Source organism: Pelodiscus sinensis, chromosome 1 (assembly GCF_052426305.1).
Source record: "Pelodiscus sinensis isolate ZL-2025 chromosome 1, ASM5242630v1, whole genome shotgun sequence".
Taxonomy (NCBI): domain Eukaryota; kingdom Metazoa; phylum Chordata; order Testudines; family Trionychidae; genus Pelodiscus; species Pelodiscus sinensis.
Window position 1 is genome coordinate 313,210,527 of NC_143052.1, and position 26,917 is coordinate 313,237,443.

Below are 26,917 nucleotides of genomic sequence, written 5' to 3' on the forward strand. Positions count from 1 at the left end.
GCTGAGGGGAACAAGGCTGGAGTAGAGGGAAGATGAGGGGGGGGGGATACAATTTTACTTTGAAGAAGTTGCACTTTCCTTTACTTCCCATTTTTTTGCCGCCTTCTCCAACTAGCTATTTAGCTGCATTTTCACCCTTTCACCATTTTCTGCGTTATTGCCCCAACTGCCTCCCACCCCCAAACTCCCTCCTGTATCCCTACCACATATCTTCTTCTGCCACTAAGCTCCTTCCAGACCCTGAACCCCACCTCCCACCCAGATCCTGTATCCCTATCCCTCTCATTGGCAGCCCTGTCCTGCACATTCAGCCCCTCATTTTTGTCCGTACCCAGAGCCTAAGGGGGTCCATAAAATCCACTAACTCTGGAACCCCAGACAAGTAAATGTGATGTATGGGAAGCCCTAAACCTCAGTCCTCCCTGCCCCTTCCCGTGGGGGTAGGGTGGGAGCTGGAGTGCCAGAAGAATGAGGTGTCTCAGTTGGGGGCCACATCAGTGAGGATTGGGGGTTTTGGGAGGAGTTTTTTTTGCTTTTCACTTGGGTGGTATCCAACTGATTTTTCTGCAGGACAGTGGCCCCCAACCCAAGAAAGGTTCCCCACCTCTGCCATAAAGAAAGAAAACATTGAAACCTTTTGTGTTGGACGTAATGTTTGATTTTATTTAAAATGAACTTTGATCAACTAATATGAGAAAGTTAGAATGCTTAATCTGTTTAATCATTTAAATTAAACCATTCTTCCCAGCTGCAGCACTAGCAAAATGGCTCGGGTGTAATTATGTAATTAACGGTGAGTTTCCATTAGCAATGGGTAATCCGTGGAATGGTTTGGAGAGGATGGGGCCTCAAGAAAGGGATGGGGTCTCAGGGAATGGATGGGGTAGATCCTGTCTTGTCCTGATATGTAAAAAGTGATCTTTGGTGTAAAAAGGTTGGAGACCATTGTTCTATCACAACACATGTTAACAAGTCTATGACATTCCACCACTACTTCTTGGGGCAATCTCTGTCTTCTTCCTTCAGTCTTGATCTACTGTAATTCTCTTACCTTCATACCTATCAGGACGGCACTTTGCAGGACCAAACCATATGAGCTTACCCTCCCTCATTCTTTTGTTTATGGGTTTTACTTTGAACATGTTTTTAACAGACACATTCCTCATTTAGTCTAACTCCATTCATCCGTCTTAACGTTTGCATTTCTGTACAACAGATCATTCGCTCATGTTTCCTCTTTGTTGCCCAACACTGAACACCATACACATCATTCTTCTTCCCAAAAAGGATGGAAATCCCTCTGAACCCCTCACATTGGTCCTTAAAATAGGCCAGCAACCGAGTGTCTCAGTGACAGCATTCTTTCCCCGCAGAAGGCCAACAGGGTTGCTTCTGGAGCAATCCCAGGGACCAACCGTTCAGGACAGAAGCAGACAATCCCATGTAATACTTTGGAATGCTTTGCAAATCAATGTCATTTTGTTTATGCATACTATAGAAGGCAGTATGCAATTAATCCATATGGTCTTATCTAGATATTTTAACTCAAATGATGAATCAAACATTTAATTTCACATATTCAGAAAAGAAACTCTATTTATTTGGTTTTTTTATATTTACTGGCAAGGACAATTGTTTCTACAAAAATGTTTCTCCATCTCTATTGCAAATCAAATACAACATTTCTCTCTACAGGAACTTGCTCACCTTCCCCTGATGATTACCTATTTAGCTGTTCGCTTACTCTAGCTTTCTACTGTTGGCACTTTTCTTGAGTCTCTCATTTTTGTTGTTGTTGTTATAATTCTGATAGTCCCCCTTTTTTCCTCCACTCAAGCTCATTTGAAGAAGTGGGTTTTGCACACAAAAGCTCATTATACTGTATATATTTTTGTTAGCGTCTAAAGTGCCACAGGACTCTAACTCCTTGTTTTTCCACATTCTGGAGTTAGAAGAGTAGTCACTTTTACCTGTCTTGCCCCAGCTTCAGCACTTTCCAGTCCTAGCTTTTCCATGCCACTGAGTCATCTTTATCTTAAAACTTCACCTTAAAACTGTTACTTTAACCTACAACTGATTTAATGCTTCCTACTTTTTCTCTCCTACCTTTATAGCATTACCCTCATTATCCCCGGTACTATAACCAATCTGACGGAACATCTACTTGAATTTTAAAAGAGGCAAAGAGATTTTTTTTTCTTTCCCATGCTCAATGTTTATGCATTGGTTCCTTTTTCCTACATGCTTGAAACCATCAATATTAAAGTTTTATCTCACATCTATCTATACATATTTGTTCTGAGATGCTCTGCATGGACATTGCTATACACAGTGTTGTATTCTTACCTAATTACTGAATCAGTTCTGTTGTACCCTGGTATAGAAGCAGCCTTTTCACCTGGAGATCCCAGAATCTGAAGTGTTGTATTGATGTCAACCTCAGTTGAATGCTTAATGGAATATTCCATTACTTCTGGAGGTATTAGTGGAGTCTCTCCCTGAGTATCATTAGCTAAGAGGTAGCCTAAAGTTGAGAGAGAGAGAGAGAGAGAGAGAGAGACCATACTTTTTTTTTGCCCCGAGTTAAGTTTTTACATTTTAGGACTCAGTTTTTCAGTCTACTGGCTTTACATCATATTTTAAATGGCACTGGAATCAATCCTGACTAACAATGTTAAATGTATATTTTAATTATGTACTGTGTATACAGATGAGAGAAGAGAATAAAATTATAACAGGAAGCTAAAGATGAAAAGTAATCCCTGAATAAACAAAATATAGAATATTTGCTTGACTTATGTTTACCAGAACTGATGGCTCTGTAGAATAGAAATGTAGTATACATATTTTTAATAGCTTTTATTCTGCAGCCACAGGATAAAATGCGCTGCCTACTAATTAGTCAAAATTGAGATTTCAAGCCTCTTAGCAGCTTTCAAAAGAATGCCAAAAAAAATTTACCACAAAAAGTTTCTTCCTTTCCATAGCATGTGTAGCTTACGTAGAAGGTTTTTAAAAGTACAGTAGTCTGATGTCCAGGACAGGCCTTATTCATTCCTGGTTTAGTGACAACTGTAGTGTTGGATATATCATAACTCACCAGAACTAGAAATAAAAACTTTATCCCATATGGCTAGTAAACTATATATCATATTTGCATCAAGATCTGGTAATCACTAAATAAGACATTAAAAAAACAACAAAACCCTGTATTAAACACCTTAAAAGATGTACATTTTTATTTTAGTATTTCTGCCACTGTAGCATGCACATAGTGACTAAGGCAATTTGGCTTTATATATCAATATAAAGAAGGTAGTATCAATAAAAAGTATGAAACTTAAAAATGTTTCAAAAATAAAATTGCACTAAAATGAAGCAAAATATGTCTGGTGCTATGTGGTTGCTTTAGCGTTTTATTGGCATTCTATTTGGGATGATCTGTGTAACACGCTCAGGTCTTTTGACACTTCCCAGTAACATGGCCATCAAACTCATGCCAGTAAGTTCTTTATGCCATTACATACCTCAGATAACTCTAGTTATGATCTTCCATTGACAGCAAGCTATTTGAATATGGTGATTGACAACACTTAAGACAACAAGTGAAAAGTGTATGACAAAATCAATACAAGCACAAAAAGCAAGATGGTCTATCATAATTAACATAAGGAAATAAGAAAAAAGAATGACAAAGTAACCCAGTATAGCTGAAGAGAAAATAATGTATTTGCCTCTAATATGTGAAACTTCTCTATGAGGAGAAAGATCACGAATGCATACAAATCAGTTCTAAGGTGGAGACATATGAGCTGACAGACATTAGGAATGTAAAATCCCATTTAAGTTTAACTAGTTAACTGATTAAATGGGGGCAGGCTTGTGCAGGTTGAGAGTCAGCAGCTTCGTATGTGGCTGGAAGCAGCAGTGGGGAGTGGAGGGCTGTCAGCTCCCAGGTCATGTCTGAAGCCTCATGTGGGACTGGAAGCTGGCATCCCTACCCTGCCCCCTGCTGCTGCTTCCAGCCCCACACAAGGCTGCCGACTCCTGCACAGGCTAGGAGCCGACAGCCCCACAGGGCTGGAGCAGCCTTCTGCATGTGGTGGGCTGCAGACAAGGGGCTGCTCACCAGCTACCTGGTTAACCCGTTACCTGTTCACATCCCTAATAGACATATTGCAGTTTTGGCTCAAGCTCTCCAATTTCATATGCAATATACCAATATTTTATGTGTAATATTTTCCACTAACCTGTGACTAAAATAAGCCAATGAATATCCTCATACAGATCATCAAGCACTTTATTATCAATTGACCCGGATCCTGGTGAGGCAAGTAACTGCTGCTGATGTCTTTGTAACTGACCATGGAGCCTTGTCACTCTGTCTTCTAATAAACTGAAAAAAAAGCAATGAGCAAACTTTATGTAGTCATTTACATATATTAAGGTTATATTAAAGAATTAAACTCTGCTTCATATGTGATTTTTTGCTTTAATCAGACTAAATTACAGTGCACTTTTATAATAATGTTGTGTACCTTGTAAGAAGAGGTATACAGTGTTCTGCAGTAATTCTTCCTAGCATGCCTACACTGGCCAGTTGGTCAGAGAACTGATCTCTGTCATCTTCCTGCAGTTCACTTATTTCTTCTTCCTCCCGAGAGGCTACACCATTGGCAGTCTGATGTGATTTTAAATAAGTTAAAAATTATCAATGTATATAGTACAAGATATCTACTGTGTTAAGAATATCATACAACCTAAAGATAAAAAAAAAAATCACTTTTCTACATCATGTTCAGTTTTCTTGTGTTAGAAGTGTAAATTTAAGTTTTATCTTACTATATATTTCAGAAATGAGTATCTGTCTGTCTATTCCTCCATGAGTCCATTTGTTCAAGAACCCCAATGTAAGAGCTAGGGTCACCGAATTGGATATGCAGCTTCCTCTTATCAACTTAGAGCAACGTCAGGGTTTAGTTGTGTCAGGATAATTGGATGTATGTGGAATGAGATTGTTTTGTATCAAAAGGAAAGGAAAAGGAAGGGTATGATAGTAGGGACAGTTATACTCATGCATGACCACAGGGGAGCACCAAACACAGGGGACAGTTATACTCAACGAATTACTACGGGGGGCAGCAAGTGCTCCAATGAGCAACTGGCCCTCGGAGCACCGGCAGCCAGCCTGCTGGGCCAGCTTCAAAGGTCTCAGAGTGTAGGCTGCGCATCCCCCCCCCCATCCAGGGAATAGCAGCAGGTAGGCCGTATGCCCCCTCCCATCCCAGGCAGGGTGCATAGCCTCCCCCACCCCACCACATCCTGGACAGGCCCTGGGGAGAAGCTGATGGGTGGGCCATGCACCTCCCCCTGCCCTAGACCAGCCTCAGGGAGAAGCCAGTGGTCACCCCCAAACCTGAGTCCCTCCTCACCCCCCAATCTTGACTTACGCACACACGCACCCCTCCAGTCTCCTGCCTGAGCCCCTCCTTAACCTTAAACCCTGACTCCTGCACCCGTATACCACCAGCCTCCTCCTCTTAGCACACAACATCTCCAAAACCCTGCCCTGAATGACCCAAGCAGTGCTGGGTAAGTCTTCTAGTAAAATATATCTAGAAAAAGTAAGAAAGCAGTTGGTGACCTAGTGCTCCTAGTTTTCTGACATCAGGAGTGGGATTAGATCTTGCTTCTGAAACAACCATCAAACTATGAACTTAGAAATCCTCTTATAAAACTAGAACACAATAATACAAGTCCAGATATTAAATAAGACTATTTCTAATAAATGGAAGAATGACAGACAAAACATGATAAAAGAAACAGGAGGAAAAAAGGAGGAAAAATATCCCACTTGTATCCCAAACTTTTCTATTGAATCAGGAGCTCAAACAAAATGGAACCTATGATAGGCCAAGTGAAAATGGCTTTAGGTACATTTGGCTTACTCTGTTGATCAGAGGGGACAGGTTCAACCCATTAAAGACAGAGGCAAAATATACAGTTTGTTCTCAAGGACTAGCTTGAAATGTGTCATCAACATAGCATAAACATTTGCAAACTACAAACTGAGCAAAAAGACTGTCAAATTCAAACACACCACTACCAGTACAGAGATACACTTTAGACGTTAGCCAAGTATGAGTTACTCAGTTTTCTATTTGAGTATACACACAAGAAGCCAAGAACTAATATTTTAAGCTATGAAAACACAAGCTAGATATTTTGTTTGCCACTTTCAAACACAAGTCATAACAAAGACAACTTCATCATTTCTAGGGATTTTTATTACAAGTCTTGCCATGTAGGATGTGTTAAGGGTTAAAAAAAAGTAAAGACTAAAAGCTCACAAAATAAAAAGGGAAATAAAAACCACACTACATTTTTAATATAATGATTTTAAGCAAATCAGTTTTTGAAAAATCATACTGGCAATACTGCAAAGATCCCTTGAGTAACATCATAACTCATTTCAAGAATATAATACATTTCTACAAAAATGGATTTCAGTGAATATGAAGTTGCAATAGTTGATGAGAGAGGACTATGTGTCAAAGAAAAATCTCTTTTTGCTCTCATTTTAGAAAGGAACTGGGAAACTGAATCCAAATCTTAACCCCTTCCAAAGTGCTTTTAAATGCCTCTTTTCTTTATCTAAACTGGCAAATAATTCTCTTCTGGCCACTTCAAAGTTGCAGCTGCTTACTGAAGAGTGCTTTTCTATTTGAAAGTTCCAGCCACTGCTTTGATATTGAACAAGAAGCATTCTGAAATGCCAGCTGTGGCTTTTAAAAGGTTATTGGGATAAATGACTTATCTCACAGAAGGACATGAATTAACCTGTGTATACAAGTTATGTCAAGACTGTCTGTTATGAATTCAAGGTCTCTTGTAAAATAGTCTTCTCCATATTGACACTTATACGACCATCTGTTATGCATCAAGAGAACTAAAGTAGGTTTATATAGCATTTTTCAGAAGTAAGGTATCTCAAAGCCCTTTAGATACGGCCACCTTCAATACCATTGATAAAATTACTTTATAAAAAACTGGGCAATCATCAATATGCTCAAGATTTACAATCAGTCTACATCAGAGCCTGTTTTAAGAGACAGATTATTGGGAAGGTCTTTTCCCTGTGAAAACGCCACGGGATGTTTAAAATTTCCTCTTGGACAGCTATCAAGAAAAAATTTGGTCCGGGCTGGACTTGATGACCTCCTGAGGTCTCTTCCAGCTCTATGATTCTACCACATAAAAGCTGAGAACCCTGGTTTACCATTTTATCCCTAAGGACAGTATCTCTACTATGCAGTTTCTCCTAGTGTGAGCCTATTAGGAATCTGATAAGTTTACATATACAGGCAGTCCCCAGGTTATGTCAATCTGACTTATGTCGGATCCCTAGTTACGAACAGGGGGGAGAGGGGCGCAGCTAGTGCTGGGTGCCTCCCCCACTGTCGCCACCTCTGGCAGTGCAGGGGGTGCTTCCCCCCAGCAGATCAGGGAGACGTGGAGCTAGCGCCCTCTCCCCCCCCCCCCCCCCAGCAGACCAGGGAGACACCGAGCGGCTTTTCTTGCCATGGAGGACGCGGGTGGCGGGACCAGAGACGCACCGCGGTCCTGCTGCCTGCGTCCTCCACGGCGAGAAAATCTGCTCCGCGTCTCCCTGGTCTGCTGGGGGGGGGGGGGCGCGCAGCTAGTGCGCCCCTCCTTCCCCAGCAGACCAGGCTTTTCTCGCCGTGGAGGACGCGGGCGGCGAGACCGCCAAGACACACCGAGGTCCCGCCGACCGCGTCCTCCGCGGCGAGAAAAGCCTGGTCTGCTGGGGGGGAGAGGGGGCCACGCACTAGCTGCGCCCCCCCTCCCCCAGCAGACCAGGGAGACGCGGAGCTAGCGCTCCCCGCCCCCCCAGCAGACCAGGCTTTTCTCGCCGCGGAGGACGCGGGCGGCGGGACCACGGCACGTCTCAGCGGTCCCACCACCCGCGTCCTACGCTGCGAGAAAAGCCTGGTCTGCTGGGGGGGGGGGGGGGCGCACTAGCTGTGCCCCCCCCCCCCCCCCCAGAAGACCAGGGAGACGCGGAGCGGCTTTTCTCAGCAGACACCTCAGCTTGAGAATAAAGGACTGAGAGAAGTGAGGTGTGGGAGAATAAAACTGAGCTCTGGAGAAATGTTTGGCTAGAGTTTCCCCTACAATATGTACCAGTTCCGACTTACATACAAATTCAACTTAAGAACAAACCTACAGTCCCTATCTTGTAGGTAACCCGGGGACTGCCTGTATCAAATAAACTTAAAATGGTACTAACTAAATAAGAATTTGGTTGTTAAGTACAGAGAGAACTAACATGCGCTCTACCAGGTACATAATTCTATTGAAGAATTTTTAGTTTCATCATAATTCCCAAGAAAAGGTAGTAATTTTTTTTTTGGGGGGGGGGGGGGGGTCACTAGACCCAAAGATGGAAGGATAGCAGGCAGGTAGGTAATTTTTTTAAATTATGGGTCTGTTTTATATATTTACTACAGCCAAGGTTTTAAAAACATTCTTCACCATCGTGCCTCCCTTATTTTCTCTTTAAGATGAGAGAAACAAGCTGTGGAAGAACCCCCTCATGCGTCAAACTCACCACAATGTAATTGCAACTAATTTTTTTTTTCAATCACTAATCCAGAACATGTTAGAAATGTGCTACTTTCTTTAAAAATTACTTAAGTAGTTTATATCTAAGAAATATTTAACTACTGTTTACACTAACACCCCAGATTGCGAACTTACCAAGTTCCTTGTACCATCAGGAGCAGCTAGGTGGCACTGAATATAAGAATTAAAAACCTGAACAGCATGTTGGGTAAAGAAACCTTTGTGGAAATGTTTGTCATCTTGTACCAAGGTAAGCCAGGATTCCAGCAATTTATCGTATGCCTCCATGTATACCATGTCATCTTTGTCTAGCTGTAAGAAAAAGATTATTACCAAACTCAAAGAGAAACACCAAAATTGCATTAAAGATTATAAATCTTGAACAGATATTCTACACATTTTTATAAATGGTGAATATAAAAATTTGAGCTGAATTCAGTTACAATCTGGGAGGCTGTCAGAGGAAGGGTTCCCAGTGGCTTTGAAGAAATTGGCCACCACCACACTTTAAATAAATAAATAAAAACCAAGAAGGTGAAAGAATCCTCTAATCTGGCCAGAAGCACTGTTGGGATTTGAATCTTCATAGTACACAACTAAATATTGCAGGGATCATTTCACAAGACCACATACAATAGACAATTGTAAGTGCTGGTAATATGAACATATATCGAACGTTACTTTCAAAGGTATTTGAGTGGAGGTTACCATTTACAATTTACACACACAAAAATCCAAGGGAAAAAACCAGGTCTCAAAATGAAGTTACTTCAGACAGATGAGGAGCCCCTGTCTGAAAAGTTTCTTTAACACTATTGAACCACATGACTATACTAAGGCTGAATTTAAACAATAATGGTTAGTATATATATTCAAATGTCACTTAACTGCCTTTCTGAAGTACAGCTGGAAAAATATTCCAAGTGTACTGCTGCAAGACCTCCTTTTACTAAATGGTCCTTATGACCCTTGAGCATGAGGTCTACCGTGGTATAATAATTTGGGACAGTAGAACATAATGAATTGATGACTTGATAAAATAAAAAGAGTGACTATGGCGCTAAGCCTGCTCCAGATAAAAGCTTGATGTCCTTTTTACAATAGGCTTGTAGTGAAAGTCCTCACTGTAACAGGTGAATTTCTATCCTCATGCACATTTTATCCTTTCCTCTTTAAAGCAATTTTTAAAACCTGGTTACTTATTGTATCATTGTGCATTTACCTTTTCTACTATGTAAAAACTTATTAAAATGTACTGTTTTCCTGGCATTAGTTCTTTCTACTTATTCTTCTCCAATATACAACTGACTTTTTGCCATTTTTATTTTCCATTCAATATCATTTTTCTACATTTCATAACTGCTCTCTTTCACCCTCCATTTCCTCCTATCCCAAAAAAATATGTTCGCTATTCTTCCAAGTTTCTAGTCTTTCCTCACTCTCCCTTTAGAACTCTTCTCCTCTGGATACTTGTGGTGGTAACATTTTTAGTACAGGTTGAACCTCTCTAAACTGGGATTTTCTGGTCTGGCAACATTGGACCACGGATGTTCCAGGGCCAGAGATTCCCGGTGGAGGGCTGGAAGCTGGGAGCCCCGTTGGCTGGCAGGGCAGCAGGCTGCCAGCAGCCAGGATAGAAAGCCTGGCATGCCACAGTGGGGCTGCCCAGTAGGGCCGGGAAGCCCAGTAGGGCTGGCAGGTTAGCGGGGCTGATGTTAGGCTCCAGCCAGGCCAGGACTAGGGACTCTAGTGATGGGGGGGGGGGGGGGGGGGGGGGGGGGGGGGGGGGGCAGAAATAATGAGGCAAATTCCCTCATCTGGGACTGATCAGGTCCTGAGGGTTCTGGACCAGGGAAGTCCAACCTATATGTCCAAAAATAGTTATACAAAGGTAAAAGTACCCTTTTTTTAATGTGTTGGTGTAATTACTGCCAAAATATGACTCTCTCTTGGAGTACAGGATTTTTTCTAGTAAATTAGCATTCTGAATGAGTCATGAAACACAAACAGGTGTCATATTAATTTTGAAACTCAAAATCATTTATGCTCATTTGAATTTTCACTCTGAACACACATTCTGATGGACTGTCTGTTCCTGATGCAACACAATATAGGAATAAGTCTTGAACTAAAACAAAAACATCTGACTGATTAAATGAAACTTTTCAGGTGCCAGAAAAGTTCCCAGAATATCATATCAACTAGCTGGTAAAGTAACTTCATCAGTCTTCAAATCTACTACATATTTTAGAGAGTTTGTGCATCTGTATGTCTGTGTGTGTGTGTCTGTCCATCTGAGTCCATTTGTTCAAGAACTCCTCCTAAATGGTAAGATCTTGGACCACCAAATTTGGTATGCAGCTACCTCTTACCATATAAAAGCCAAGTCAGGATTTGGTTGTGCCAGGACAATGGGATGTGTGTGGAATGAGACGGTTTCACTTCAAACAGAAGGGGAGGGGGTGAGAGTAGGGACAGTTATACTCACATGTGACCACAGGGTGGCAGCAAGCACAGAGGGCAGTTATACTCACAAATGACCACAGGAGGACAGCAAATGCTCCAGCCCCAAGGAGCAGCTGCTGGCTGGCAGCACAGCCTCTGTAGCCCTGGGTTTCCCCCAGGGAACAGTCACCCACCGTGCCATGCACCTCCCTCATCCTGGGGAGAAGCTGGTAGGCAGCCTGTGCACGCACACACACGCACACATACCCCTCGTGTGTTAGCCCTGGAGAGAAGCCACCCTGGGCTGATCCAGACTGAAGCAATGCTGGGTAAGTCTTCTACAGGTTGGACCTCCTTGGTCCGGTTCCTTCAGAACCTGACCCATCCGAGATGTAGTTTTCAGACCAAGGAAGGTCTTGGGAGGGTAGGAGGCCCCAGCCCTTCAACTGGGCTCCTCTCCCCAGCTACCTACCACTGCTGCCTTAGCCCTCTGGCTGTGGCGCTGAGGACTCTGTGAGCTCCAGCAGCCCCAGCCCCCCTGCCAGCCACACAATCTCTGGTGGTCCCACCAGTTGTGAAGTCTGCAGCCATCCCCTTCTGCCCCCCCACCAACTGCAGGCTCAGTGGCCTTGACCCCACCCCGTGGACTTCAGCAGCCCCACCAGCTTTCTGGCCCTGCTGGCTGTGAGCTCTGTTGCCTCTGCTGGCTTCCCAGTGTGGCTGGCTGCAGGCTCTGATGCCCTGCAGGCTACTTCAAGACCACTGATGTTGCTGGACCAGAGAGTCCCAGACCACGGAGGTTCAACCTGTAGTATTTTTACTATAAAGTGTATTGAACACTAGGGCCTGATGTTCACTTCAACACACTGAATATGTCACTGCCAAATCATTAAAAAAACCCTTAAGCTCACAGGTACAGAGCTACTCTTCTGACAGCATACTAACAGTATGTTTTGCCTAGCTGTACTAGATTTTTTCCCTTTCCTGCCAACTAGTTGGTCATTAAAAATATCCTGGCTGCCACCATTCATTCCCACACCTGCAGAATTTTCTAATCACAATATTGCATTTCCCAGATACATGGCCACAAATGTTACAAGATTGTAAACATGTGGTGCAGACTGAAGCAATGCTGGGTAAGTCTTCTACAGGTTGGACCTCCTTGGTCCGGTTCCTTCAAAACCTGACCCATCTGAGATGTAGTTTTCAGACCAAGGAAGGTCTTGGGAGGGTAGGAGGCCCCAGCCCTTCAACTGGGCTCCTCTCCCCAGCTACCTACCACTGCTGCCTTAGCCCTCTGGTTGGATGAAATAACAGGATCTTGGTAACTAATTGACCATTCATTATCAGTTGGAAATAGGTCAATGGAGGGATGATAGGAGTTGCTATAGGGAACTTTCTGGGTGTCTGGCTGGTGAGTCTTGCCCACATGCTCAGGGTTTAGCTGATCGCCATATTTGGGGTCGGGAAGGAATTTTCCTCCAGGGTAGATTGGCAGAGGCCCTGGAGGTTTTTCGCCTTCCTCTGTAGCATTGGGCACAGATCACAGCTGAAGGACTCTCTGCATGTTGGGTCCTTCAAAGTATTTGAATGCTTCAATATCTTTGATATAGGTGAGAGGATTATTCTAAGAGGGGTGGTTGAGATTCTGTGGCCTGCACTGTGCAGGGGGTCAGACTAGATGATCATAATGGTCCCTTCTGACCTTAAAGTCTATGAGACACAAACCCAGAACTAGTAGAACTGTTTCCTTATTGAAAATCTGAGACACATCAGATGGTTGAAATGTAACCATACAGGCATGGTAAAAAGTGCAACATTAAATTCACCAGATACAAAAATCTATTTCCAAGATCTAGAATTATTTTGAACCCTGCTGTTATGAATATCAGTAAAATCCCCTTTTTTCTTTCACCTGGCAGCATACTTTTCTAAGAGTCAATGAATGTCTTGCAATCTCTCTTCCTCATGCTGCTGAATCTGAAAATATTTAAGAGCAACACTTAAGAGAAATTGCATCAAAAGCAATCCTGTATCTCATTACATACTCCTAGGGACTCATGTGTTTTAGGTAACCACGAGCCATTATGAAAAGAACACTAGCTTGCATCCAAAAGATAAGTCATCCCAGCAAATATTGTTCAGTTTGGCCACTTGCTGCAGATTTTTGCAGTTTGTGGTTTTACTGAGAAATGGTATACCCCATTGCGAGTCTAATAATCACTTCTGGTATGCATAGGTGGATCCTAAGGATGATTCATTTTTCTTAGTACTTCAGAAACAAGAGGGAACAATGGGTGGCTTTCCTCCCTGTAGGTCTTCATCTTTTCTCCAAAAAAACATCATATATACATATTTTAGGGATTTGTGCACCTGCAAGTCTATTTGTTCAAGGACTTCTAAACAGTAAGAGCTAGAACCACTAAATTTGGTTTGCAGCTTTCTCTTTTCCTAACAAAGCAAAATACAGGTTTGGTTGTGCCAGGATAACCAGAAGTTTTCCACAACATGGAAAGGAAGGGGCTGTTCAAAGGGACACTACTGAGAGTTACTGGGGGCAAAAAATTGGCAGGGGAGAGCTTTGCTGCAGAGTATCCACTGGTGGTAGCCAGACTGAAGCACCTAGGGTTGCCAGATGGTTTCAACAAAAATACCGAATGCCCCACCACCACCACGAGAAAAAAAAAAAACACACCACCCCACACACACCTGGGAAAAAATTCTGTTGAGGTTGAAAAAAGAGGGGGCCCCAAAAGTTATTAACCAAAAAAATAAATACAAATAAAACAGCATTAAAATAGCATGACCCCTTTAATTGTGTGCAGAGTCAGAACAGGGATAGGAAGAGAAGGGGTTGAGCACTAAGACCCAGGGAAGGCATTGCTTCCCCTTGTTCAGGTCTTTAGGTTTTTGTCAGCGGCCATCTTGTTTTCTTGATCGAGCCAGACGGTGCTTCCCTGCAGAACCAGGTAAGCAGGGGGCTGGGATCGGAGGGATCCCGGGGGCTGGGCCCAGTTGCTGAGTGTGTCACAGGGTTGCCAGGTGTCCAGTATTTTTGCCTCCTGGCAGGGAAAAAAACCCAGAAAATACCGGACATTTCAGGTGCCCAGAATTTCCTAAAAAAATTTACTGGACAGGAGGCGAAAATACCAGACTGTCTGGGTCAATACTGGACCCTGGCAACCCTAGAAGCACCACCATTTTGCCTGTCAGCACACTAGGTAAATAGCCCCCCGCCCCAAACTCTTTCCTAGCCTTTGGCAACAGAGCCGGGGGGGGGGGGGGGGGGAGGAGGGCCTCTGGCAGCCAGCGGAGGGCTGGGGATAAAGAAAAGGCCTGTGCCAGATGGGGCCCTCTGCCCTGAGCCCCTCTTCACCACAGTCTCCTGTACTGCCCCTCTCCCCCCACACACACTCCCAAGGTCCTACACTTTCTAGTGTAGAAAGGTATTTTCTAATATAAAGTGCTAATTGTAAAGATCCGTCAACAGCAAAGGCAGGAGAACTCAAGCCCTTCCAATTATGAGAAAACCTCCACATAATACATTTTAAAAGCTTTTCAATAAAGGATTTTTCTAGAGTTTTTATTGGTAAAGCCCACAGATAGAAAGTCGCCTTTTTTATAAGCATATACACTTATAACTGTTATTCTGAAATAACTATGTGAGCGTGTACACAGCCATTCTGTAATTCGAAATTATTTAGAAATAATGGGTGGCATACTCCGAAATCTGAAAGCCTCATTCTACGAAAAATAGCACCTATTCCAAAATAGCTATTTCGAAATAAGGCATGTATATTTCCACTGCTGCTATTTCGAAATAGCCCCTCACCAGGGCCATTCTATTCCTCTAAATCAAGATAGCACATCTACATTAGGGAAGCCTGACTTGGACTAATTTTGAAGCTTCCCTGTAGTGTAGACAGGCTATTTCGGAATAACTATTCCAGAATAGCTTCTTTCAAAATTGATGTGCAGTGTAGATGTAGCCTAAGGGTATGTCTACACTATGCTGCTTTTAATGACAAGGCTGTGTCGACACAGCCCTCTTGCTAAAAGAATGGTTAATGTGAATGCTTTGTGTCATCATTTTTGTCAACAAAATACTTCCACCCCCAAGAAGTGGGTTTCACTTTGCTGAAAGAATATACATGTGCACTTGCTTCAGCAAAACCTTGTCATTTGGAGGTGGTGGATGGTTAAGCATCCATGAACAAAAAAAAAAGTTGTGTCAAGCAAGTGCAAGAGCTTGACATAACATAGGATGAATAGGATGGGGGAAGTAATAAGGAATGTCACAGCATCTGTATTCACTTAAAACGGATGTTCAAGCTTCGGGTAAGTTTTGCCCATATGTGCACATAGGCCATTCCAAGCTTTCGAATCTATAGTTTGTTAACTGTTTATAAGCACTTCTGAGAAGTTCTACCTGAACACTTATGCCAGGGGTTGGCAACCTTTCCAAAGATTGGCATGCCAAGATTTAACCCTCCTACCTTGGCCCATACAGCTCTCTCAAGAGGGAAGGGGCTCTCTCCACTGCACACCCTGTGGGCCACATGGGTCAATGCAAACCTTTCTGTGGACCTCTAGTTGCTAATGGAAGCTCAGTGTTAATTTCATAATTATACCGGAGTAATTTTGCTAGTGTTGCAGCTAGGGAAAGTGGTTTAATTTAAATTAAACAGACTAAACATTTTAACTCTCTCATGTTAATTTACCAAACTTCATTTTAAATAAAATAGAATATTTATGTCACATGTTTTCTTTATTTATGGCAGGGGTAGGAAACTTTTTTGGGTCAGAGGCCACCGACCCACAGAAAACTCAGTTGGGGACCACACAGTGAAAAGCAAAACAACTCCTGCAAAAACCCCCAACCCTCACTGATGTGCTCCCAACTAAGACACATCACTCTTCCGGGGCACCACACACCAGAAGGGACAGAGAGGACTGAGGTTCGGGGCTTCCCATTAGCCAGATTTACTTTTTTGGAGTTCTGGAGTTAGTGGAATTTCTGGATCCCCGTAGGCTCCGGGGTGGGGACAAAATGAGGGGGTCAGTGTGTGGGACAGGGCTGCCAGCAAATGGGATAGGGATGGGGGCAGGATGTGAGAGGGAGATGAGGTGCAGAAAGGGGAGAGGTTGTTAGGTCTGGGTGGGAGGCAGGGTGCAGAAGCAGGCTGGGAGTAGGGCATCTGGCCAGGAGGAAGGGTGTCTGGGTCAGGAGGAGGGTGTAGAGTCTGGCCAGGAGGGAGGATGAGGAGCAAGGGAGGTGACAGCACAAGCTGGGGGTGAAGAAGCTTGCCAGGGGGAGGAGAGTGAATGAGGGGGATTGGGTGTAGGGGCATGGGCATGAGAGGAAATGCTTACCTAGCTTCGCATCCCCTGCAGTGGGAAAAGCTTCTGGACAGCATGTCACGGTGCTGCCATTCCCCCAGTGGGATGAGGAGGGACCTCAGCCCCCACCCTGCTGCGGGGAGCTTGTGCAGCCCCAAGGCTACAGCACCAGCTCTGGCTTCCTGCTGGGAGGTGCGGGGTGTGTGTGTGAAGAATGCCCAGACCCCATCAGACTGGCTCATGATTCTCAGCAGAGCAAGCAGCTTCGTGCACTGTCAACCCCTAGCAGAGTGAGGAGGGACGGGGGAGAGAGAGAGAGAGAGCGGAAGCGCACCTGCCAAGCCTGAGTGCGCCCTGCCCCACAGTGCCCCAGCCAGGATCTGGGCAGTTTCTGCAGGGGCTGAAATGGCTGCTTCAAGGCACTGAGATCTGGGAGTAGCTCTGCTGCATTTTGTGGCTGCCTCGGACCCGCTTGGCACCCACCCTTGGCAGCAGCCATTGTAAGAACGAACAAGCAGCCACGTGGAGATGAAGGAGGTGGCGACGGCACGGCTGGGGCCCCGCTTGCCAGAGTGTCCTATGGGGGGAGGAAGGGAGCTGCACGATGGCGGGGAGTTGCTGGCAGCAGCATCTATCACGCTGGAACTGGGGAATACTGTGGTGTGAGCCAGAGCTCAGAGGTGCCTCCGAGCACCCAGCTGCTGTACATGCAGCCTAACCTGCTGCTGGGGAAGGAGGAGGGTGCCAGCAGCAGATTTAGGCTGTATGCACAGTGGCTGGGCGCTTGGAAATCCCCCTGAGCCGGTTATGGCTGCGTGTGCCACTCAAAATTGGCTCATGTGCCACACGTTGCTGACCCCTGACTTAAGCCTATTAAAACTTGCTAGTGGAGCTGTCAATTTAAAATGAGGAAATTTAACAGGCATTTTAATCAACATGAATTCTAGTTTAAATTAGACAGACAATGATTTAAAGGTGCATAATTATTTCTAAGGCTCTTCATTATTAATCATATTGTTCTGAGCTCTACACGCATCTCTTAAATCTGATTACTGTAATATAAATTTAACTAAAAGTTAGCAGCAACTTTCAAACAAAGGAACCTCAAAACCATTACAGAATGGGGCTAAGATAGCCAAACATTACTAAGCAATAACAAATTGATTATGTTAATTTGATGTTCATTAATAAATTCAATAAAAATGAACACCTCAACTTTTTCAAGAATCAATTACAGTTTAGGAACTGTACTCACCACTTCTTCTAGTGCAGCACTTCTTCCAAAAGAACAGGTGAGGTGTGTGAGGCAGTTAACAAATGAAGAAAAGAGTTCATTTGGAATGGCAGTTAAAACATTGCGAGGAAACACAGTTATCAGGTTGCTGAAAACACTGGAGATTCCCACTGCTTCAGAGTCCTCTATTTCAATTCTATAGATAGAAACAGCAGGTGGTTTGTTCCTTTCTTTCTTTTTAGGAAATTAGGAAAAAAGCTTAAAATTTATAACTTTATGGCTGAATTTTCTGCATTTAAGAAACTATATATACATTTTACTCTCTTCAAGAAATGCTTTTTTAAAAACAATGTTATTCCATTTTAATAGTCCAACTCCAAACACAAATTACGCAAAGAAATAAACCATACTGGCTCTCTCCCTTCTCCACGCCAAAGAAAAGATTAAAAGATGACATCTAAAGTTAAAGGGCAAGTGTACATACCCATTGATAGTATTCAGTAATCCCTCAATGAAATGTGCCAGATAATCAACTTGTGAACCTTCATCAGGGAAGACTGGCCCATGCAGAGAAGCTAGCTGTGCTAGGCACTGTAGAGAGTCTTGTGCCATATCTGTATCCTCTCTGACTTTTCGATGTACCTTTTATGAAGTGAAATAAATTAATAATGGAAAAAATAGTGTGGTCTTACAATAGTCACATGGGTCTCAATCTAAAAGAGCAGACACCAAAAGCACTTAGTCTGTTTTCTAGTAAATCTGAAATAGCATGGTTTCTAGGGCATTTCCATAACCTAGAGTAAATGTCAAGATTGCTCCTCAGTTTATTAGTGTCATAAACCACGACTTAACTAACCAAAACTAACACTTAACTACATTTTAGAAATTTAGATGTCTAGTGCATGTTATATCTTAGAGAGAAAAACAGATGCCAGCCACTCAGACATACTGCTCCTTCTAAAAACAGCAATAATGACAGTCATCTGTATTATGCTAACTATGCCTAAGCTACCGCATCTTGCTAAAGTTAGTTGATAAGTTCAATCAAGATTATATAGATGCTTCTTTAGCAGAGGTAAACACTGAAGGCACACAAAACAAGTGCACTTCATCCTTGGCACCATCTTTGTGACTGCTAGTAAACTTTCTTCATTTATGAGAATGAAGTGTTACATCACTTCTTGTGTGGTTATCAATTCTGGATTAAAATAAAAGTCTCACATATCAATATATTTAAAACACATTTTAATATATTATAGAATTATGAAATACGTACTCCAAAGCTTTTCTTAGTACAAGCATTTTGTAGGATATAACAAATAGTATGGTACAATAAATACTATTATAGTCAGCCTCTGGGGGAAAAACAGTCTTATTTAGTTGATATATATAAAAGCAATGTTAAAATCTTTTTGGACATTTCTCTATTTAGCCCATCGAAATTTTATCCAAGCAGTAACTGTGCAACTAACACAAACCTCTAAATGATTCAGAAAGATAAGTTATAACTATTTTAACTTTGGAAAGATTAAATCACATGAAAACAATTTTGGAATTAAAAAAAATCATTCCTATACCACCTTACTGAAATAAATCTTACCCCACCTAGAAATTAAATTTTTTCTCCTTTAAAATAGCAGTCTTACAAAACTCAGAACATTTCAAATAATTAGTTCAAATAAGTATGCAAATTATCACTATTCATTTAACATTTGTATTTTAACAAGAATTTGATATTTACAGACGCACAGGCTACATTACTTCAAAATGCAAAATTAATGCTATAAGAATTACGCATTGCTACTTAGAAGTAACAGTGTGCTGTTTTGATTTTTGTTCATTCACAAAATGATTTAACAAATTGATGTATTCTTTACTTTCCATTAAATAAAATAAATATTTAAGATTCAGAAACATTCATCTACTGTAGATGACTGATAAGGCAGTTACTCAAAATTTAATACTGAAGAAGAAATTGTTTAACTTAGGAACTACTAAATACAGTTAAACCAGAAAGGGTTAACCTGTAAATCCAAAAGTTATTTGCATTAGAGATTCACAGCTGACAGTAGCAACTGTCTAGATTGTCTAGACAGCTGTTCATATTGCATGTAGCTGTTAAGCGTTCTGCCAGGAAGTTTTTCACCTTTTCAAAAACTGCTGGAGTAACATAAATTTTCAAACATATGAACCTCCTTTATGAAAAACTGAATATAGATGTGCATTCAAACTCACTTCAGACAAATCACTTTTTGTTCTAGAGACTTATATATGCTACCTAGTAACAACCCCAACAAAATTTTGGGTATATTACTGCTCCACTTTGCAAAAGCAACCCTAGCCTGAAGAATGTTGAGCTATAAGATCCCAAGAGATAGGATATAAAATAAGATTAGCATAGCAGTTTACATAAACAATTTGAATGCTGTTGCTGGGCTGCCTGCAAATATTAACAAAAATCAGTGGTAGAAAGTTATTTTACCCAACTTTAATATCAGGGGTTTTGTTTTGTTTTAAATACGAAATAATCTTGTGTTGCTCAGCTATTTTCCAGTTAGCAGATCCACTATGGACATTTTTTATTTCTATCTAGCTTATAATGTATGAAGTTTTAGGCTAAACCTGGATACGGAAATACAAAAATATTGCTATTTTTCAACTGTTCTATCAATCAAAGTGTTACAGCAGCAGTGAAAAACTGTTGTTCAGCAGGATCTTTGTTGAGCAGCAACTCCTTAGTACAAAAGGTAACTGATAACACTGCTCATTCGTTATGCTCACAATTTCATCTGATGAACAGATATGTCCAAGATAAAAAAATGAATACATGATTAATTTTGAAAGGAAAAATAATTTAAGATACTTTATATGCAATGTATACCTTGATTACCTGATAGGAAAAAATTCAATGGTCTATCACCTTAGAAACTTGCTAGGTAAAAAATGATGTTATCAGCCTTGGTCTTACCTGGTACAACAGGAAGAATCCAACAATGTTTTAAAAGAAAAAGGAGTTGCTTCTGTGTGACTTGTATTATGAAAGTTGAAAAAGAATAAGACTTACTGTAAAGAAAAGCTCCATAACTCTGCTGTCCAGAAGGGTTTCACGCCACAACTCTGTTGGCTTTAGCATCACATTTTGTGAGGATTCAAACATAGCTATATAATGTCTGCCCAGTTATCTGGTGTCAAGGTCAACAATAACATTCCTACTTGTCTTTAAAAAAAAAAAAGTCTAGATACAACAAGATCCATTCAGAAAGAATGTAATGGAAACAATCTTTAAGCCTCTCCACATACACAGCATAATTCATGCATGAGGCCAAGGAATAAAAGGTATTAAGTATTGAAAAAAAGAATGCTCCAGGAATGTTAGATAACAGTTTGATCATAATTATGAGACATGCCATAGTGATATGATCACTTTGATAACCAGGATGTCTAATGTGACGGGGAAGAAGGGAAAAAAGCAACCGCAATTAACAGGTGTTAAAATTTATGCAAAATAGGAAGTCATTTTCAAAAAAAATTTCCTGGCAGCTTTTATAAAGGCTTTATGATTGCTAAAGATAGCTCTCTGAAGCATATCCTATTTTGCTAAATAGCTAAATATGCTTCACAGAACGAAAATATGTTCTCCCATATTACTCTAACTTTTTTATTATGATAGAAAGAATAAAAGCATAAGGCACCACAATTTTTTTTGTCTATTAAGCATATGTTCTTAAAAGAGAAACCAGGGAACTACATACTGCATCTATGAATTAATTGCAGAGAACCATCTAATTGCACATTAAATTAGATGCATGGAACTCGGCAAAAGTCCTAAGGTCAATTTATGACTATACTAAAGTACATAAATATTTAGAGAAACATTGAAAATACACCACACAATACGGTCTGTGGTTAAAGGCATCATATATATCCTAGATCTCTCAAAATATGTAAAATTCTAGACTTTAGAGTTTATACAACACTAGTAGACATCAATAAGCTCTACCATATTGATCACAATTCAAAAGAGTAAGCAAGTGGATTTTTTTAAGACAAAAATCTAAATATATGTGGCATTAACAAAAGTGTGAGCACAAAGCAGGATGCAACTCTTACTGCCACTTGTTTAGGAACACATGAGTACCACAACTCCGACCTTATGGCAGTAGCGCCAAAACAGAACCTCACCATCAACATATACAACTGAACCCTCTTAAAGTAATTTTTTCCATAGAGCAATTTCACCGTATGTAGGAGATTCACTAAAACCAGAACTGCAATAATTCAGGACTTACTACTACTTCAATACAAAACGAATTTCATTACTTACAAATTTATCAAACAACGCGAACAGTATGGAGATACACAATAGACTATTTCATAGAGAAATATAAGATAACGCAGTCTTTTTGTTTCATTTTATTTGAGAATATAAATAAAAGTTTAAGGTATTTATATAAAGTGACTTGATAAAAGCATTTTTGTTTTTGGATGAAAATAAATACTGATGTAAATTATTATAGAAAGTGATACTCTTTCACCAAAATTTTATAGTTATTCTCAGGTGCATTTCAAAGCACTTAGTAGTAACCTAAATTGTACAATAAGTTATGAATTATTGTCTCCACCCATGATAATTTAATGAAGAAAATACAGGAAGACAAATTATTCTTTATTTATAAAAATGCTCTTCTCCTTAATTCTGTGATGAATGAATATGAAATATACAAGTACCAGAAGAGGATTAAAAATGCAATTTGCTCATTAGTAGGTTTAATTTACAAATGGAACCAGTTATATATACGCACCTAATTAGGAATGAAAGAAGGGCTGGTTTACTGTCACTATTTTAACAAGCCTCAGTATTTAGTGGTCATATCCTGTTATTTTTAGAACTGAATCTCATACTAATGGCCTGATGACACATCTTACAATAGAAGATTTGTAGGTGAAATAATGTATATGTTCACTAAACAATCCAAGATGAGAGTATAGCTATACCAGCCAACTTAGAACCCATTTTCCAGAACAAGCATTGCACTAGGGCTAGTAAATATGTAACGGCTACTGTAGATAGGGCTCAGGCATGCTTATCATAGAGACATAAAAACCTGCTTCAGGGACACTATGATGAAATTCCTGGACTATGCTATGGTTTATACAGTTATTAGCATTGGTGCATCTGCACCGGGGCTGAAGAATGAGTACTACATTTAATAGAGCACATGTAGATTCTGACACTATCCACGATAAATGCTGGTTTTGTAACATGTTACCAAAATGAATTTGAAGACTGTCAATGCTCTTAAAGCAATACAAATATGACTAACTCGTGCAATAATGTTTCCAGATATTCAGGCAGCAATACAGTTTAAAAATAAACATGCCACTGTATCCTCTGTAATCTCACAGGAAAACGAAACTCAATTTTTTTCAACTAACTATTCCAGACAATAACAATTAAATCACTCTGATAAATAACAGTTTATTTTTAAGATCAAATCCTTAAAACATCAAACAAAAATAATATCAGAAAAATGCACATTAAAAACTGCATTTCATAGAATCATAGGACTGGACGGGACCTCGAGAGGTCATCGAGTCCAGCCCCCTGCCCTCAAGGCAGGACCAAGCTCCGTCTACACCATCCCTGACAGATGTCTATGTAACCTGTTCTTAAATATCTCCAGAGAGGGAGATTCCACCACCTCCCTTGGCAATTTATTCCAATATTTGACCACCCTGACAGTTAGGAATTTTTTCCTAATGTCCAACCTAAACCTCCCTTGCTGCACTTTAAGCCCATTACTCCTTGTCCTGTCCTCAGAAACCAAGAGGAACCAATTTTCGCCTTCCTCCTTGTGACACCCTTTTAGATATTTGAAAACCGCTATCATGTCCCCCCCTTAATCTTCTTTTTTCCAAACTAAACAAGCCCAGTTCATGAAGCCTGGCTTCATAGGTCATGTTCTCTAGACCTTTAATTATTCTTGACGCTCTTCTCTGTACCCTTTCCAATTTCTCCACATCTTTCTTGAAATGTGGCGCCCAGAACTGGACACAGTACTCCAGCTGAGGCCTAACTAGTGCAGAGTAGAGCGGCAGAATGACTTCACGAGTTTTGCTTACAACACACCTGTTGATACAACCTAGAATCATATTTGCTTTTTTTGCAACAGCATCACACTGTTGACTCATATTCAACTTGTGGTCCACTATGACCCCTAGATCCCTTTCCGCCATGCTCCTTCCTAGACAGTCGCTTCCCATCTTGTATGTATGGAACTGATTGTTCCTTCCTAAGTGGAGCACTTTGCATTTCTCTTTATTAAACCTCATCCTGTTTACCTCTGACCATTTCTCTAACTTGCTACGGTCATTTTGAATTATGTCCCTATCCTCCAAAGAAGTTGCAACCCCACCCAGTTTGGTATCATCTGCAAACTTAATAAGCGTACTCTCTATCCCAATATCTACATCATTGATGAAGATATTGAACAGTACGGGTCCTAAAACAGACCCTTGCGGAACTCCACTTGTTATCCCTTTCCAGCAGGATTTAGCACTGTTAACAACAACTCTCTGACTACGGTTATCCAGCCAATTATGCACCCACCTTATCGTGGCCCTATCTAAGTTATATTTGCCTAGTTTATCAATAAGAATATCATGCGAGACAGTATCAAATGCCTTACTAAAGTCTAGGTATATGACATCCACCGCTTCTCCCTTATCCACAAGGCTCGTTATCCTATCAAAGAAAGCTATCAGATTAGTTTGGCATGACTTGTTCTTCACAAACCCTGGCTATTCCCTGCTGGCTATTCCCTATCACTTTATTACCTTCCAAGTGTTTGCATATGATTTCCTTAATTACCTGCTCCATTATATTCCCTGGGACAGACGTTAAACTGACCGGTCTGTAGTTTCCTGGGCTGTTCTTATTCCCCTTTTTATAGATGGGCACAATATTTGCCCTTTTCCAGTCTTCTGGTATCTCCCCTGTCTTCCATGATTTTTCAAAGATCATAGCTAAAGGCTCAGATACCTCCTCTATCAGCTCCTTGAGAATCCTGGGATGCATTTCATCAGGACATGGTGACTTGCTGACATCTAACTTTCCTAAGTGATTTTTAACTTGTTCTTTGTGTATCCTATCTTCTAAACTTACCCTCTCTCTGCTTGTATTCACTACGTTAGGCACACCTCCAGACTTCTCGGTGAAGACCGAAACAAAGAAGTCATTGAGCATCTCTGCCATTTCCAAGTTTCCTGTTACTGCTTCTCCCTCCTCACTGAGCAGTGGGCCTACCCTGTCCTTGGTCTTCCTCTTGCTTCTAATGTATTTATAAAAGTTGTTCTTGTTTCCCTTTATGCCTGTAGCTAGTTTGATTTCATTTTGTGCCTTTGCCTTTCTAATCTTGCCCCTGCATTCCCGTGTTGCTTACCTATATTCATCCTTTGTTATTTGTCCTAGTTTCCATTTTTTATAGGACTCCTTTTTTATTTTGAGATCATGCAAGATCTCCTTGTTAAGCCAAGCTGGTCTTTTGCCGTATTTTCTATCTTTCCTACACAGCGGAATTGGTTTCCCTCATTCCAATTTATGCACCTACCAACTTCAAGATGAGCATTTTTTTTTTACAGCTTGTATAAATAAAACTTTATTTTCAAACATCAGATTTGGCGGTGGGTCCTCATGGCCTTTTCCGGGTGAAAGCAAACTTTGCCTCTTCTCAACAGAACAAGGGAGTAGCTAACAATTAATGCTTTGATTTCCTCTCTCAGAGATTTCTCCCACAGGTATCTCTGCTAGAGAGGATGATCTTGTGCATTATGAGGTATTTGTTTCAAAGGTTCTTTTTAATCAAGCTTTAGGACTTGTTTGGAGAAAATGTTTCAAGAACAATAGAGGTACTCCAGAAATATTTCTACACGTATGTTTTACTGATAAAAAATATTTTAAATAAAACCTAAAAGGTAGAAATCTGCTGCTCCACACTGTAATGCCAATATACTTATTATATTTAGAGTTTATAGACTGTATCTTGTTTGCAGTTCTGCCAAGCACATGGCTGGTGCTGAGAATAACTCACTAACATTGACTCAGAAGAATAGCCGTGTTAGTCTGTAAAAACAATGATCAGACATGCGACACCTCAGAGACTAACAAATTGATTAGATCATGAGCTTTCATGGGTAAAACCCACTTCACCAGATGAGTTGAAGTGGAAATTACAGAATTCAGGGTACGTATAACAGCAAAAAAAGTTGTCTGTCAATTGTAGGACCTGTGTTAACAAAGCTAATTAAGTCAGGATGGCTGTGTCTCATTCACAGTATTTAGTGTGCAAATGCGAATATCAAAAGGTAGAGAATTCTTTTTGTAGTGTGTTAACCAATTAAGATCTTTACTCAAGTCTTAGTTGATAATAATGAACTTATAAATGAACTCTAGTTCAGCTTCAGGGGGTAGCCGAGATAGTCTGTACACGTTTTGTAAGTCTTTAAAGTGCTACCAGACTATTTGTTGTTTTTAAAGTTTATCTAGTTCAGCTGTCTCCCTCCATACTCGTGTGATAAAATTCTTTTATTGAAGGATGGGTTCAGGTGACAACACAAATCACATCAGAGGTGTTACATCTGCACATCCACTAATGTTGTAGCTTATGTGGTTAAGTTCTGTAATGGTGTGGCTTGTATAGATATGTGGACAGAGCTGGCAACAAGGTTTGTTGCAGGAATAGGAATGCAAATGTTCATAATTCTGAACAAAATTTATGTTTTTTTCAAAATTTTACAACTGAAACTTGACTTGATCCAGCTTTGAAACTGGACTATGCAGAAGATTTAAATGAGCTCCAGGTCAGCTGCTAACCACTTCAGGAGCTCTTGATGTGCCTTGGAATCCTTGTGCGGTACTAGATGCAGGGGGCTTTGAATGGACACCAGTGCTGCCACATCCGTCTCCTCCTCCTGCAGGGCAGAATGTTGGCTTGCTGGTGTGCCATGGCTCAGTGTTGTACCTCTCTCAAGAGCTCGCCACTCCAAGATTCCAGAGGTGGGGCATGCTGTTGAGTGAACCCCATGGATTCCAGGGGAAACTGGGGCATCAGCTGTTGCCCTTGCAGCCATATTTGCGGGGGCATATTGCAGATGGGGTGGTGCCACCAGTGCTGGAGCTTTGCCCAGAGGCAGGGACTTCTGTTTAGTGCCAACCTCCAAGCCATCTCCCTCGGTATCTAGGGACCCACTATG

General features: G+C 41.2%; 1 protein-coding gene across 1 annotated transcript in view; it reads right to left on the reverse strand.

Moving 5' to 3' along the window:
- The window catches only part of XPO4 (exportin 4), a 129,708-nt gene that overhangs the window by 31,459 nt on the left and 71,332 nt on the right, over positions 1-26,917 (reverse strand). The window contains exons 7-13 of the mRNA XM_089775590.1: positions 20,730-20,842; positions 18,150-18,307; positions 17,687-17,861; positions 8,782-8,958; positions 4,539-4,681; positions 4,251-4,396; positions 2,347-2,524 (exon numbers count right to left, since the gene is read on the reverse strand). Coding sequence (XP_089631716.1) covers positions 2,347-2,524; positions 4,251-4,396; positions 4,539-4,681; positions 8,782-8,958; positions 17,687-17,861; positions 18,150-18,307; positions 20,730-20,842 — 1,090 coding nt within the window. The remainder of the gene's footprint in view (positions 1-2,346; positions 2,525-4,250; positions 4,397-4,538; positions 4,682-8,781; positions 8,959-17,686; positions 17,862-18,149; positions 18,308-20,729; positions 20,843-26,917) is intronic.